This window comes from Callorhinus ursinus, unplaced genomic scaffold (genome assembly GCF_003265705.2).
Source record: "Callorhinus ursinus isolate GAN/ISIS: 27379988/994484 unplaced genomic scaffold, GSC_fseal_2.0 scaffold23, whole genome shotgun sequence".
Classification (NCBI taxonomy): domain Eukaryota; kingdom Metazoa; phylum Chordata; class Mammalia; order Carnivora; family Otariidae; genus Callorhinus; species Callorhinus ursinus.
In genome coordinates, this window is record NW_027397085.1 from 20,078,787 (window position 1) to 20,093,636 (window position 14,850).

The 14,850-nt window shown below is 43.0% G+C and overlaps 1 protein-coding gene across 3 annotated transcripts in view; it reads left to right on the forward strand.

Annotated features, from left to right (window-relative positions):
- Positions 1 to 11,401: 11,401 nt before the first annotated feature.
- The window catches only part of PLPP1 (phospholipid phosphatase 1), a 107,327-nt gene continuing 103,878 nt past the window's right edge, over positions 11,402 to 14,850 (forward strand). The window contains exon 1 of one of the 3 annotated variants that reach the window (XM_025892451.2): positions 11,402 to 11,894. In XM_025892451.2, the coding sequence (XP_025748236.1) occupies positions 11,837 to 11,894 (58 nt within the window). In that variant the 5' untranslated portion in view covers positions 11,402 to 11,836. Of the gene's footprint in view, positions 11,895 to 14,531; positions 14,611 to 14,850 lie in introns of those variants that run through there. The other 2 variants (XM_025892452.2, XM_073905490.1) reach the window with 2 other exon arrangements.

Sequence of the window (14,850 nt, forward strand, 5' to 3'; positions counted from 1 at the left end):
AGAGAGAGAGCACATGAGAGGGGGGAGGGTCAGAGGGAGAAGCAGGCTCCCTTACTGAGCAGGGAGCCCGATGTGGGACTCGATCCCGGGACTCCGGGATCATGACCTGAGCCGAAGGCAGTCGCTTAACCAACTGAGCCACCCAGGCGCCCAATAAATAAAATCTTTTTTAAAAATCTCATTCTTTTATCCCTTATCGGTTGTGACTGTCAGCAGCAGCAACAGTGACCCTAGAATGTCGGAAGTTTGGCAGGACTGAGAGCTATGAACTGTATTGAATCAAAACAGTAAAGGGCACAGTGGGCTTATCTGCAGTTCAACCCTTGGCTGTCCTTTGAAGCTCTGTCATGAAGAGAAGTGCTGTTTCTGCAAGGTGCAAAGGCCAGGGCAATGCTTCTACAGAAAACTGCTCTTGGTGTAACAACAAAAGTAGCTTCATAAATAGGGAAATCATTCCAATAAACACATGGCTTGCCCATGATTTAAAAACCTGTTCAGGCATCTAAGAACTAGTTACACCTCCCCGACCTGAGGCCAACAAGATGATCTCTCCATAGTTGCCAACAGCAAGAGAATAATATAACTAAGCAGAGAACTCAGTTGTGATTAGTAAGCCTGCAAAGTAATAACTTGAGAGTGTGTCTATGAATAGCAACCCACTCTCTCCACCAACGTTCTTTGATAGGGACCTTTGATGGTTTTTCCCCATTGTTTTAAAAGTATTATGTAAATATAACTTCAATACAAGTTTCCTAAATCCTCCTATTCAGGAATTCTGGAACCACCACTGGAACTAATATTTGATACATGACATTGACACATCATCAGTTGAAAATAGTTTGGCATTATCTTCTCAAGTTGTATGTATGCATACTTGTATTAGTTTCCGATGTCTGCTGCTGCAAATGACCACAAACTTGACTTACAACAAGAGTAATTTATTCCCTCATAGTTCCGGAGACCAGAAGTTTAACATCAGATCCCCTGGACTGAAATCAAGGTATTGATAAGGCACCCTGCCTTCTTCTCTCCTGTTTAGATTCAAATCTCCTTCTGCCTCCCACTTTATAAGGACAGTGGGATTGCATTTAGGACACATTTGGGTAATTCAGGATAATCTCCCTATCTCAAGATATTTAACTTAATCACATTTGCTAAGACTCTTTTTCCATATAAGGTTATAGTCACAGGTTTGGAGGATGAGGATGTGGACCTACCTCTGGGGCTCACTGTCAGCCTACTCCAATACCCTAGCAATTCCACTCCTGTTAAGTGCTCTAGAGATGCTCTTGCCTAAGTGTATTTTTTGAAATGCATTTTAGAAGTCCAAAGTAAATCACCCAGATGTCAATTGACAGGTGAATGGATAAGTAGAATGGCATATTCACACAAGTGGAAATTTATCTATCAGTGAAAATGATCTGTAGGAACAGGAAATAACATGAATAAACACTAGTAATAATGGTGAATGGAAAAGCAAATCCTTACTAGTGTACATAGTATGATACTGTTTTTATAAAACTCAAAACATGTTAAACACTGACTGGGGGGCGCTGGGGTGGCTCAGTCATTAAGCGTCTGCCTTCAGCTCAGGTCATGATCCCAGGGTCCTGGGATCAAGCCCCGCATCGGGCTCCCTGCTCTGCAGGAAGCCTGCTTCTCCCTCTCCCATTCCCCTGCTTGTGTTCCCTCTCTAGCTGTCTCTCTCTCTCTGTCAAGTAAATTAAAAAAAAAAATCTTAAAAATAAGTAAGTAAATAAATAAACAAACACTGACTTGGGACAAATATGTGGCAGCCATGATTTTCTTTTAAAGATTTATTTCTTTATTTGAGAGAGAGTGTAAGCACCAGCTAGGGGGTGTGGGGCTGGCACAGGGAGAGGGGGAGAATCCCAAGCAGACTCCCCACTGAGTGCAGAGCCTGAGGTGGGGCTCTATCTCACCACTCTGAGACCATGACCCGACCTGAAATCAAGAGTTGCACTCAATGCACTGAGCCACCCAGGCGCCCCACCATAATTTTCTTTTAAGTAAAGGGAACGCAAAATGTAGAAGGTGGTCACCTCTGTGTTGGAGGGAGTGGAACATGAGCAGGCTGGGGCTATGGGATTGGGAAGGAATACCCAGGTAACTTCAGCATGGTGTAGATGTTTTAGCTCTTATGCTGGATGGTAAGTCCTCAGGTGTAATGTTACAAATATTGCTTTATATGTATCACATACTGCATTTTACAAAATACCAAGGTAATTAGTGGCATTGCATTAGGCATTTTTTGTGGCTAGCTACAGAGAGGCAAGCTTACTAGAGAAAAACAATGGGATTGATCACAAGGCTTCATATGCATAGGAGCTGGAAAGCATCTGGATTTTGAAACAGCTGAAGTGTCAAGTACTCTCTCCTCCGGTCTTACATGCAAAGGACAAAGAGGCTGCTGCAGGAAGGCTAGTTCAGCAAAGAGGAGATTCTCTGACAAATTCTTCACTTGTGGATAGCTTCATCTTTGAGACCTGTGTTTCCTCCCTAAATATAAGAATAACACCCACCCCACCCCCCAAAAGAATAACCCAGATTTAATGAATCACAATTTCCAAGGAAGACACCAGATAATCTGCATATTTAATAGGCATACCAGGTTGTTCTCATTTTCAGGGAAATTTGGGAAATTTCTGGAGCAGTGCTTCTCAAATGTTAATGTGCACAGGAATCACTTGGGCTCTTGTTGAAATGCAGATTGATTCTGATTTAGTAGTTCTGGAGTATGGTCTGAGTCCACCTTTCTGAGAAGCCTCAGGGAAGGCAGACACTGCCAATTAAGGGCATTATTTGAGAAGCTAGGTTCTAAAGCTCGGTACAGTGTTACAGACCCCCTTTGAGAATCTGGGAAGAGCTATCTATAGATCTATTTCACAGCAGAATGCGTAAACATAGAATTTAACATAAAATTGCAAAGGGTTTGGAGAGCCCCTGAACACTATTCTTAGGCTAAAAGAACATACCGTCAACCTGGTTCTGATGAGAAAGTGACAGGAATCTTCAGTTAATACTGTCCAACATTTATTGAGTACCTACTATGTGCTTTGGCACTGTGTGCTAAGTGGTCTAGACATATTATCTCATTTAATCCTCACAATAAACCTATGAGGTAGGTACTTTTATTATAATTCTTATCTTAAAAGTAGGGAAACCGGTGCACAGAAAGTTTTAGGTAATTTGCTCAAAGGTATTCGGTGAGCCTGATTCCTGAGCCCAGGTGTTTAATTACTTTGTGTTACTTAAAACGGTCTTAATGTGTTGTAATTACTTTGAGGAAAGTGATTTTATTTTATTAAACCTTGTCTGGAGGGGCCTCTGGGTGGCTCAATCATTAAGCATCTGCCTTCGGCTCAGGTCATGATTCCAGGGTCCTAGGATCGAGCCCCGCATCGGGCTCCCTGCTCGGTGGGAAGCCTGCTTTTCCCTCTCCCACTCCCCCTGCTTGTGTTCCCTCTCTCACTGTGTCTCTCTCTGTCAGATAAATAAATAAAATCTTAAAAAAAAATAAAACTTGTCTAAAAAAAAGACTTATCTGGAAAGTGAGAATGTGGACAGACTAGATCAGAGGTTTTCAAATTCTGATGGGAATCAGAATCTCCTGGGGCTTTTGTTAAACATGATAAGAAAATAATGCTTGGGTCCCATACTAGATCTTCATCTTAGACTCTCGGGAGATGGAATGGAGCTGGACATTTTTTTTAATGATTGAATTTTTTTTTCTTTTACAAAAGTTTATTCTTAAATCTACAGCAGGATCTAAGGCAACACTTCATTCCAGCTACAGGTGGCAACAGACGCTGTGACAGAGAATCCAGATGTTTAAACAGGAACGGAATTAAGGATCACCATTGCCTCAGGCACCAGGACCGGCTTCCCTTTTGCCAGATTTCTTAATTCTACCCGGTGGCCAGGGGGCCCTTCCCCACGGCTTTCGTTTTTAGCTCCTTCTTGTTTCTGCTTCTCTTTCTGTTTCCGCTTGAATGCTTTATCTTGTCCATCTCCTTGGCCTGCTTCTTGGGCTGTTTCAGAGGCTTGTTCTTCTCCCCCTTTTTTTTTTTTTTAAGATTTTATTTATTTGAGAGAGAGAGCAGAGGCAGGGGGAGCAGCAGAGGGAGAAGCAGGCTCCCCGCTGAGCAGGGGGCTGGATACGGGGCTCCATCCCAGGACCCTGGGATCATGACCTGAGCCGAAGGCAGACACTCGACAAACTGAGCCACCCAGGCGCCCTCAGAGGTTTCTTCTTGTCACCTTCGCAGCCAGACATGGCGCCGGTCACCCCTTCCCCAGACCCTGCCCCGGGAAGCCTGTTTAATTAACACCCCAGATGATTTCAAAGTACAGAGTTCTAGTATCACTGCCATAGATTTTTCAAAGACAGCATTTTAAAAGTGCAAAGTAAATGAAATCTGCTGGGTGAGACACTCTGAAAGGGAAGGTAGCTCTGAAGGTTAGGAAGTGCCTAGAAATGCATTACTGGCCCTGATCTTAATGAGGAAGAAAAGGAGGGAAGGCCCTGTAAGTTTCCTTTGCTTTCCTTTGCTCCTTTGACTTCCAGTCAGGAGTACTCCATAACATCGTGATTTAGAAGGGAAAAGATCCACTTTTTAAACTACTTCACATAATAGAGGACACCAAAAAAGTGCTTATAAAGTGGTGTCATAGACTTGTAAGAATAGGGGCAGGAAAATTAACACTACCTCCCACCTTCACCCCCAGACAAGCTTCAGTTTGCTAAAATAATGGCAGAAAAGGGTGGGAGGCACAGCTTGACTCTCTTCTGAACTATTTTCCTTTTTCTCATTTGTTTATTAAAGCTTTTTAAAAAAAAATTTTAACTGCATGTGACTTCATTGTGCCAAGTACAACTCTGGAGCTGGGAATACAGTGCTGCAGGAGGCCTACTCCCATTGCTGAAGGCAAAGAGTTCAGCACTCATACCCATCCAGGGATGGGGTTTAGGAGAGGGACACGTATAATGTAAGAAAAGCAAAAAGCAAGGGTTGTGAACAGAAAAGGAATCGGGAGAGAAGGGCGGATTTTTTCTGTTGCTAAAACAGCTGAAGAACATGGATTCTGAAGAAGACTAGGAAATGGATGGCAATTCTAGTCAAGATTTTTTTTTAAGGAACAATATATGTGTTGGGTTTAACACTATAGATATCTTATAGGTAATTAACTTCTGTCTTTTTGATGATACATTTTTAAAGAGATTGTTAAAGCAGTAATTTGTGAGCATCTTAGAGAAAGGAAGTGGTGATGAACAACACCAGGTGTGGATTTACTAAGAACAAGTCACATCAGACCAACCCCATTTCTTTGGTAGATTAGGGAACCAGGGTAGATTTGGGGTTGAGTGGGTGGTAGGAAAGCAGAAATAATGGAGGTGGATTCACAGAAATCTTTGTTTTTGAAAAAAATATATACTGAGTGTCTGCTTAGATCAGATGTTTGCTAGGCAACTGCACTCACACTTTTGTATTTGATCATCACAGCAAGCCCATTAAGAAAATCTTGTCTTCCTGAAAACCAATGACAACATAAAACTCAGGCTCTGCAAGCTTGACACTGAAGGACAGGGTTAGTGGGAGGGAAATATCTCAGTGGAGCCCGTTTGCCCACCCATGAGGTCCCCAAGGCTGATCCTAGAGATTCACTTCCTTCCTATGGTTCCTCCCATTTGTGTAGTGGCTCAAGAGTTAACGGAAGACTTTAACCCTAATACTCTTTAGCAAAACTATAAATGGGCTGGAAGCCATAAACAAGATTTTAGGAAGGATGGAGGGTAACGAAATGGAAATAAACGTAGAAAAGGATTTGAAACCGGATAATCCAGTTTACAAAATAAGGTTTTCAGTTTATAACACACTGCAGAGATTAGGACTTCCTCTCACTACTAGACTACCTGTTTTAAATGACTCTTTTCAGCAGGTCCCTATGTATTTTCAGTGATTCTTTGCCTCTAGACATACACTTAAGCTATAAACTTTTTTTTTAAGATTTTATTTATTTATTTGATAGAGAGAGACACAGCGAGAGAGGAAACACAGGCAGGGGGAGTGGGAGAGGGAGAAGCAGGCTTCCCGCCGAGCAGGGAGCCCGAAGCGGGGCTCGAACCCAGGACCCTGGGATCATGACTTGAGCCAAAGGCAGACGCCCAATGACTGAGCCACCCAGGCGCCCCTAAGCTATCAATGGTTATAACCTCCCTTTTAGAACCTTATCTTCCACTCATCCACACTGTGAGCTTTTTTACCTTTCCTACTCAGAGTCTTCAGAATATGCTATTTGTTTTGCTTCTTTGCTCAAACCATTCTTCGAAGTCCGTTCTCCCTCAGCACTCTTTTCTGTCTGCCCAAATTATTTTACTCAGGGCATTGTGGTTTGAAGTACCAGATTCAATTAAGCTACCTCAAGTAAAAGGTTCTCTTGGAGTAATATGACATGTGATTTCTCGGAAACAGGACACAACATACTCTTGAGCCTTCTATCAGTTGTGAATACTTGAGGCTTAAGCAATTGTTTTTTTCCTCACATAAGAGGAAATCTGGAGGTAGCTAGTTGCTAACTGTTTTAGTGGCTCAACATTATATTCCAAAGACCAGTGGCACTACTCTTCTTGGCCTTTTCCTCATGATCACAAGATGGCTGCTTAGCTCTAAATATCATGTCCATGTTCAAAGAGGGTGGAAAGAGAAGGGAAGGGAAACCAGTCTTCACCTTTGGCCAAGAGAGCGAAAACTTTCACAGAAACCTGCCAATAGATTTCTGTGTATATTACATTTATAAGAACTCTAACCTGGCTGCTCATAAAGGAAGTGAAATCACAAGCCACAAGTGATTACTATTGAGACTATAAAAGGACTCCACTGATAAAAATAAGATAAACAACCCAATAGAAAAATATGCCAAAGACAGGCCATTGACAGAAGAAGAAACATTTTTGGTGAGTAAATTTAGAGAAAGATGCCCAATCACATTAGTGATCAGGGAAATCCGATTATGATTATATTGTGATAACTACTCATCATGACGACATATTACAACCACGAAATTAGCAAAATTTAGACAACTCAAAAATAAGTGCTGATAAAAATGTGGGGTTGTCTCCACTGCTAGTGTGGGTGAGGTAAAATGGTACAACCATCTGGGAGTACAATCTGGGATTATCTAGTGAAGTTGGCTGTGTGCATATGCCATGATGCAGCAGCTCCGCAATGAGCATTGCCACACAGGAGACATGCATACCAGTGTTCCCACAGCAAAAATGGAACTAACCCAGAAGCCCATCGTCAGAAGAATGTATAAAGCATGCATTCATTTAATAGACCTGCAATTATTGCAGCAACACAAATGAATACAAGAAATATTACTTCTTTTTTAAAAAACCTTTTATTTATTTATTCATGAGAGACAGAGAGAGAGAGAGAGAGAGAGAGGCAGAGGGAGAAGCAGGCTCCCAAGGAGCAGGGAGCCCGATGCGGGACTCAATCCCAGGACCCTGGGATCATGACCTGAACCGAAGGCAGACGCTTAACCATCCGAGCCACCTAGGCGCCCTATTTCATTTTTTAAAGGATTTTATTTATTTATTTATTTGAGAGAGAGAGCAAGAGAGAGCACAAGAAGGCAGAGCAGTAGGTAGAAGGAGAGGGAGAAGCAGGCTCCCCGCTGAGCAGAGAACCCCCCCCCCCCCCCGCCCCGCCCCCCACAGGGGATGCCAGGATCCTGGGATCATGACCTGAGCCAGAGGCAGACGCTTAACCGACAGCCACCTGGGTGCCCCAAGAAATACTACTTCGAGTGGAAAAAAAAAAATCAAAGGCAGATTACATATATTGCATAATGTTTTTAAAAGCTAAAAACAAGAAGGTTAAACAATATATATTTTTAGAGATATATACATATATGGTTATATGTTTTTCTACAGAGAAATAACAAAGCAAGGAAAAGATAAAGACAAAATTCTGGATAGTGGTTACCTCTCCCGAAGGAGGGATATGGGATAGACACACAGGTAAACTCAGTGATACTACAATAGTCTAGGTATTAAATTGAGTAGTGGATTAATAGTTGCTCATTTTATTATTATGCTTCATAATTTATATTTCATATATGTATATTTCAAATATTACATAACAAGAAACAAGAAAAAGTAGCTTTGGTAAGAAGGGTTAAAAGGATTATAAGATATATTGTTAAAACTTTTGGGGGAGGCACATGCTCTGGGGATTGAGACATTTCCATTTTTAATTGTTTTTGTTTTACAGTGATATTTGAGTATAGTAAAAACTATATTTGTTTCAGTTCAGGTGGGGAGAAAGAACATAAGCACATACAAACACAAGTACTGTAGTCAAATTTATTCTTACTACCTTGCAGCAACTTTGTGAAATAAAGTAGTTGAGACAAGAAGCACTATTTGAACAGAGAGAGGGTGACTTAATTATATTATGTTAAAGAACAGTGCAAGTAGAGGAGTAGGGACAGAAGTGAGAATACAGAAATATTTAAAGAGAAAGTGGAAATGGAGGAGGAAGATTATAGTCTCCTTTTAAAAATGCTTAGCACTGAAAGAAAAGATTAGTTTCTGTCTCCTTGAGGAAGTCTTCAGGACTACTCTTCCCAAACCCACTCTGCTTTGCTTTTGTTTAATTCCTGTATTATAGAAAGAAACATGCAGGCCCAAGGACAAACTTTGTTAACCATTTAAGAAAGTTTCTAGGGGGAAAATAAAACCTCTGAGGTTTCATGCCTACTGAAGGGACACACTAGTACCTATCCCCAACGGGGTGTTAACAGTGACATTATTCAATCAGGGTTTCCTTTTCATTATTTTCACTATCATTTCAAGGTCATTTAACTCATTGTCAATTCCAAATAGTAAACCAGAATCCAATCATGACAATAGATCAAAACAAATAACACCACCTCCAAAAACAAAAACTCCCACCCCAAAAGAAAGTGACATTTCTTAGTCATTCTCTCCTCAACGGAGGACTTATTCATTGCTTATAATCTGCACAAATTACAGATCCCATTTTAAAAAACAGGATATGACTTAATACATTTTAATGGACTTTGCTTTATCGATCTATTTTTAAAGCTATTATCTGTAACTCCTCCAAAGGGCAAAAAATCTGTTAATATATTAACTGTTTTCTTTACCTACTTCTAACCTAAGAAAATGTCTTCTGGTGTTGGCAGAGGGATGGGAAAGAACAATGTATCACCTCCCTATGCGGTGTTTCCAGAGCTCCCAGGCAAAACACTCCTGCTTTGTGTGCCTACTGTACGCCAATACACTTCTAAAACACTCCTGCTTTGTGTGCCTACTGTACGCCAATACACTTCTAAAACACTCCTGCTTTGTGTGCCTACTGTACGCCAATACACTTCTGTCACAATATTCATTTAATTACACACCAGTCTTCCTGATGGGGCAGTAGGCTCCTAGAGGGCAGAGATCCTTTCTTGCTCATTTTAGTGTCTTTATAGTGTGCACTGAGTTTGATGTATATTGAGGGACTCAACAAATGCTGAATGAATGAATGAGTGAATAAAAAAAACATTAATCAATAGGGTTTTTTGAATGTTTACTTTTGAAAAGGCATTTTAAAAGTAAATGTTTATTTCAAAAGCTGTTTAAATAAAGCACTGTCCCTAGACTATGCCCAGCACATACTCACAATAAATATTTTTTGAATGAATACCAAATACTTAGATATCACAAGTAATTTCAATTTATTGTGGCCTTGCACTCTGGGGGCCTTGTAACTCTGGAAGTAAAGGAAGCCATATAAACAATGGCACATCTTTCTCAGTTATAAATTGTTTAAAACTTTTAAAAGATATTCCAACAAAAGGTGAAATACAAAATTTACATTTTTAAAAAAGATTTTATTTATTCATTTGAGAGAGAGAAAGCACAAGCAGGGAGGGGGAGAGGCAGGGAGAGAGGAAGAAGCAGACTCCCCGCTGAGCAGGGTGCCGGATACGGGACTTGATTCCAGGACCTTGGGATCATAACCTGACTTGAAGGCAGACGCTTAACTATCTGAGCCACCCAGGCACCCAAAATTTACATTCTTCTTAAAGAAAAACCTGCTTCCTCAAATACATTTTTGCTTGTGGGGTATAACTTGGGGCTCTATCTTCAGAATCTTTAATGGAAATGTTATCCCTCCATTAGTTTTAGGGGCATCTGGCAGGAAAAGTCTGAGAAGTAGTAGGCAGTTTTTGATTTTCATCTTACGTCTTGTATAAGAAGATATGAATTAAAAAAAGATGTGAATAAGGAGAAAACATACCAGTTGTTAACATTTATAGACATTTTAACCTTTTATAAAATTTGGTATTGTTTTTCCAGGCTTCACCACTTATTTTTTTTTAACTAGCTCCACGCCCAGCATGGAGCCCAAGGTGGGGCTTGAACTCAGGACTCAGATCTAGACCTGAGCTGGGATCAAGAGTCAGATGGTTAACGGACTGAGCCACCCAGCTGTCCCCAGGCTTCATCACTTTTTGACCACAACACACAGCAGGGATTATCATCCTGATTTTACAGATTAGGAAACTGAGATTGTTAAATCTCTGGTAGGGTCCTCCTAGAACAAGGGATGAAAGGGTTGCTCATTTCAGGTAAAGAAAAATAACTGACACTCGTTAAAATGGTGAGGAAGACTACTGCTATTTGGGGTCAAAAATTTTGCAATAGGAGAAAGAAATTGCGCTTCATTTTGAATATAGTAAAGACAGCTGGGAATTTATAGCCAACAAACAAGCAGAGTGAGGGGGCCAGTGGATGGAAAATTACTATGAAGAAACAGAAAGGCAGGCCAAAGCTGGCGAATAAGGAATTTGATCACGTATCAAAGGCATCAGACATCAAGGAGCGGGATGACTTAGCAGGATTCGTACTAATACTGGGTTCAGCCAGGCCACACTTCAAGGCCTAGGTCGAAGCCTAAGCAAGGAGAAGGCTTATTGCAGCCTAAGTAACGCTTGGTCAAGTCTTTGTCACTGCCTGTCTCGGACCCCTTTAGTATCCAAACCGTATGGATGAGGATGGCTGGCAGAGAGCCGGCGCTCTGGGATCGTAGGTCCAGAACCTAGCGCTCCCTCCCGGCATCAATAACCCCGGCCAGGGCTAACGAGACCTCCTCCTGCGACCACCGCAAGAACGCGGGTCGGAGCGACGCCCCCTGCCTTGCACCCGAGGCACCCCCAACGTCTGCCAGACCGCAGTGCATCCCACTTCAGAGGCGGGCTCCTCAGGTCGGGCGGGGCGGAGCCGGCGGCGCTGATTGGCCAGAACTCTCGGGCTTGGGGTTCCCAGGCCCGCCCCGCCGCCCCATTACTGGCCGCCTAGGCTTCGCCTCGCTCCCCTCAGCCAGCGAGGCCGCGCGCTGGCGGGTCCCGCGCTGCCCCGCGGGAGGGGCCGAGCCCATGTTCCTCCTCCCTACCGGTCCCATCCTTAAAGCACGAGTTCCGACGCCCCGCCTGCTGGGAGCGGGCGCCGGGATCGGGGCAGCGAACCGCCGGGGCAGGCCAGGGCCTACCGAGGAGGGCCCGAGATCACGGAGCCGCCGCGGCTGGCACGCGAGCGTTTCGGTGTGTGGGAGCTGCGAGGGCAGGGGTCCCGGGCGCCATTGCTGGCCGTCAGCCGCCCGGACCTCGTCTGCCCTCAGCGGCTCTTCTCCGGCCGAGAGGAGGCATAGCTTGGGGCCGTCGCCACCCCCCTGGCCCGGTGTCGTGAATTGTGCGCCTGATCTACTGCCCGCGTCGGGCCTCCGGGGCCGAGACCATGTTTGACAAGACGCGGCTGCCCTACGTGGCCCTTGATGTGCTCTGCGTGTTGCTGGGTACGTACGCGCCGCCGGCCCGAGGGGCGTGTGCGCGCGAGCCCGGGGTGGGGTGTCCCGGTGGGTACGGGCGTGTGTCTTCTGGGAGGGGACTCGCGGAGAGCTGCGGACGGGCGTGGGGGCGGTGTGTGTGCGCCTGACGGGCGTGCCTTTGCCGGGCGAGACTCGGGGGGCGGCTTCCGCAGCCCGGGGATCCCGCTTTGCAGCCTGCACCCCCGGCCCCCGCGTGGTCCCCTCTGTCTGTCCCCGCCGATCTGCTGAGCCCAGCTCTGCTTGGACGCTGTTCACGCCTCTGCGCTCCGTCCCTTGCTCCTGCCCTCTGTCTCCCGTTCCACTCCCAGCAGAGCGGGGTGGGCTCCTCCCCTCTCTGCTGTAGGGAAACCCGGTCACTGGCTTGTCAGGTTCAGTAGCGACACGGGAGGTTTGATTCACTGGGGATTCTCAGTAACAGGCGCCAGTGCCAGATTTATCTTACTTGTGGGAAGCAGTTTAATTTTTCATCTTTAAAAGGCTAGAACGTTCCTAATTAGAAGGTGTTACCCGGTTGTAAATTGTCAGGTTGCAAGTGGGTGTGAGGATGCCAGGTTTCTGCCTATAGGTCTGAAGCAGCTTGCCTTTTCGGGTGTGTGTGTTTGGGTGTGTGTGCGCGCGCGCGTGCTCCAGACCTGTTTCCTTCTCTGTACAGACCTTGCCATGGTGTAGCTTTCCATCTCCAGTGACAGCCCACAAGGAGCACTAGGCATTCTTTGGCTGCAGCAGCTTTGGCGTTGTCTTCCTCATGGAAGAGTTCATTTCTGGGGCTTCTGGTTGCCAGTTGCTTCTTTCTTTTGACAAGAAAGAATTGAAGTCACCTGGATAAGGGATAGGCGTTGGAAGGAAACTTTCACGTTTTTAATATGTATTTTGTAAGGCAGTATGTTGCGAACTATTTAAACGTGTGTGTGTGTATATATATATATATGTATGTATAGAAGATCTGATTGAGGTTTGGGTAGCCCTAGTCAAGTATGGAAGTAAAGTAATGGTACTGGCAAGTTTTTTGGCTGGGGGATCTGTAACTTGAGAATCCTAGATGCAGGTGTGCATAATGGCTTTTCACTGATAAGAAATTCCCCGGGTTTGAATCTCGTATTCCACTTTTCTGCCTCATACCTGACCACTTAGGCGCTTGCAATCTTGCTCAATTCTTAAAAATTCTTTTACCTCTTCTTTGAGGTAAAATCCCTTTTTGTTATTTATGAAATATCTTTATTGTTGACCAGGACACTTCCTGTAGAGCTCCACAGTGAATTTTTGGAGTTAAGTTTAGGAAAGCGAAACAACGTTTTGGGACGCTATTGAAACGCAAGGAATTCTTTCAGATGTCAAGACAGACTAATAACTACATTAACTGTATGGAATTTTATTGATTTACAATGAAAGGATTATCTTTGGTAAAGATGTTAAATTTTAGATTTGTCTTTTAATTCCAATGTAGTTAGAAAACAGTGTTATGTTAGTTTCAGGTGTGCAGTAGAGTGACAACAATTCTATATATGACTCCGTGCTCATCAAAATAAGTGTACTCTTAATCCCCTTCACCGGCTTCACCCATTTCCCCTCCCACCTCCCCTCTGGTAAGATGTAAAATTTTAAAATGTACTTTAACTCCTACTCACTGTCAGGGCTTTGTTAAGCTTCATTTATATTTTGGAGAAGGGAGAGGAAAATGGTCAGAAGTAATTTTACTAATTCTAATATATTGGATTGTACCCTGTCATTGCTGCACTCTTAGAATTATGTGTCAACTTCCTGTTCTCCTACCTTGTGAGAGTTATTAATTTAGAAAACAAATGTCAAGTTTTTTGTGGGCCAAGCACTGTACTAGGACAAATGAAACCTAATATTGCTTTAAGGTAGCTAAAGCTAATATTAATAACCACAAAGTCATAAAGTAGACCTATATTTTGTTTGTACGTTTTAAAATTTATAATGGAGAAACCTGTATGCAGTACGGTTTTATAAATTATAAGTTCTTCTTATCGGTGTTTTCAACATGATGCAAATAGCACATAATTTACTACAGAGGTAAGAATAATTTTATTGCTGCATTGCTACATTGACCTGACAGTTGCAGGATTTATGATGGTTCTCAAAAAGATAAAATTGTGGGGCACCTTGGTAGCTCAGTTGGTTAAGCGACTGCCTTCGGCTCAGGTCATAATCCTGGAGTCCCGGGATCGAGTCCCACATCGGGCTCCCTGCTCAGCGGGGAGTCTGCTTCTCCCTCTGACCCTCTTCCCTCTCGTGCTGTCTCTCATTCTCTCTCTCTCAAATAAATAAATAAAATCTTTAAAAAAAAAAGATAAAATTGTGTTTTTGATTTAAATGTCTTCGATGGTTTTGGAAAAACTTGTTTGGGGACTTAGGGATTAAGTATGTTTTAGAAAAAGATACCTCATCTATTTGAAATATGTTTTATCTGTTACTGTATTACTCACAATTCTTTTAAAGTAATTCAGAAGATTTTTATGATGGGCCCAGAATTCCCTTTTCCCAAATAGAAAATGAAGTACTGACTTTAATTTGGTATATAGGATGACATTAGATTTAACAATATCAATTCTCCATTACAAACAGCAATGAAAGAGAAGAGTGGGGGAGGAGATAAAACTTTTTCATGCTGAGTTTTGGAAGGCAATACATTTTGAGAGCAAATTCACCTTTTTATTGGAGTGTAAGTGTTATTTTAAATTTGGTTTTTATTCACTTTACTGACAGCAGGAGATTGACAGCCTAAAATTAGGGGTTATCAACTTGGAATTAACTTTATTCTTTTTCTGTGGAGAATATGCAGGTAAGAGTTAACTACACCAACAAAAAGATGATTAAGCACTTCTTAAGTACAGGGTTATGTGAAAGTGATTCGTAATTACAACCTGAACATGTTCCAGGTTCTGTTAATGACCACCCAACA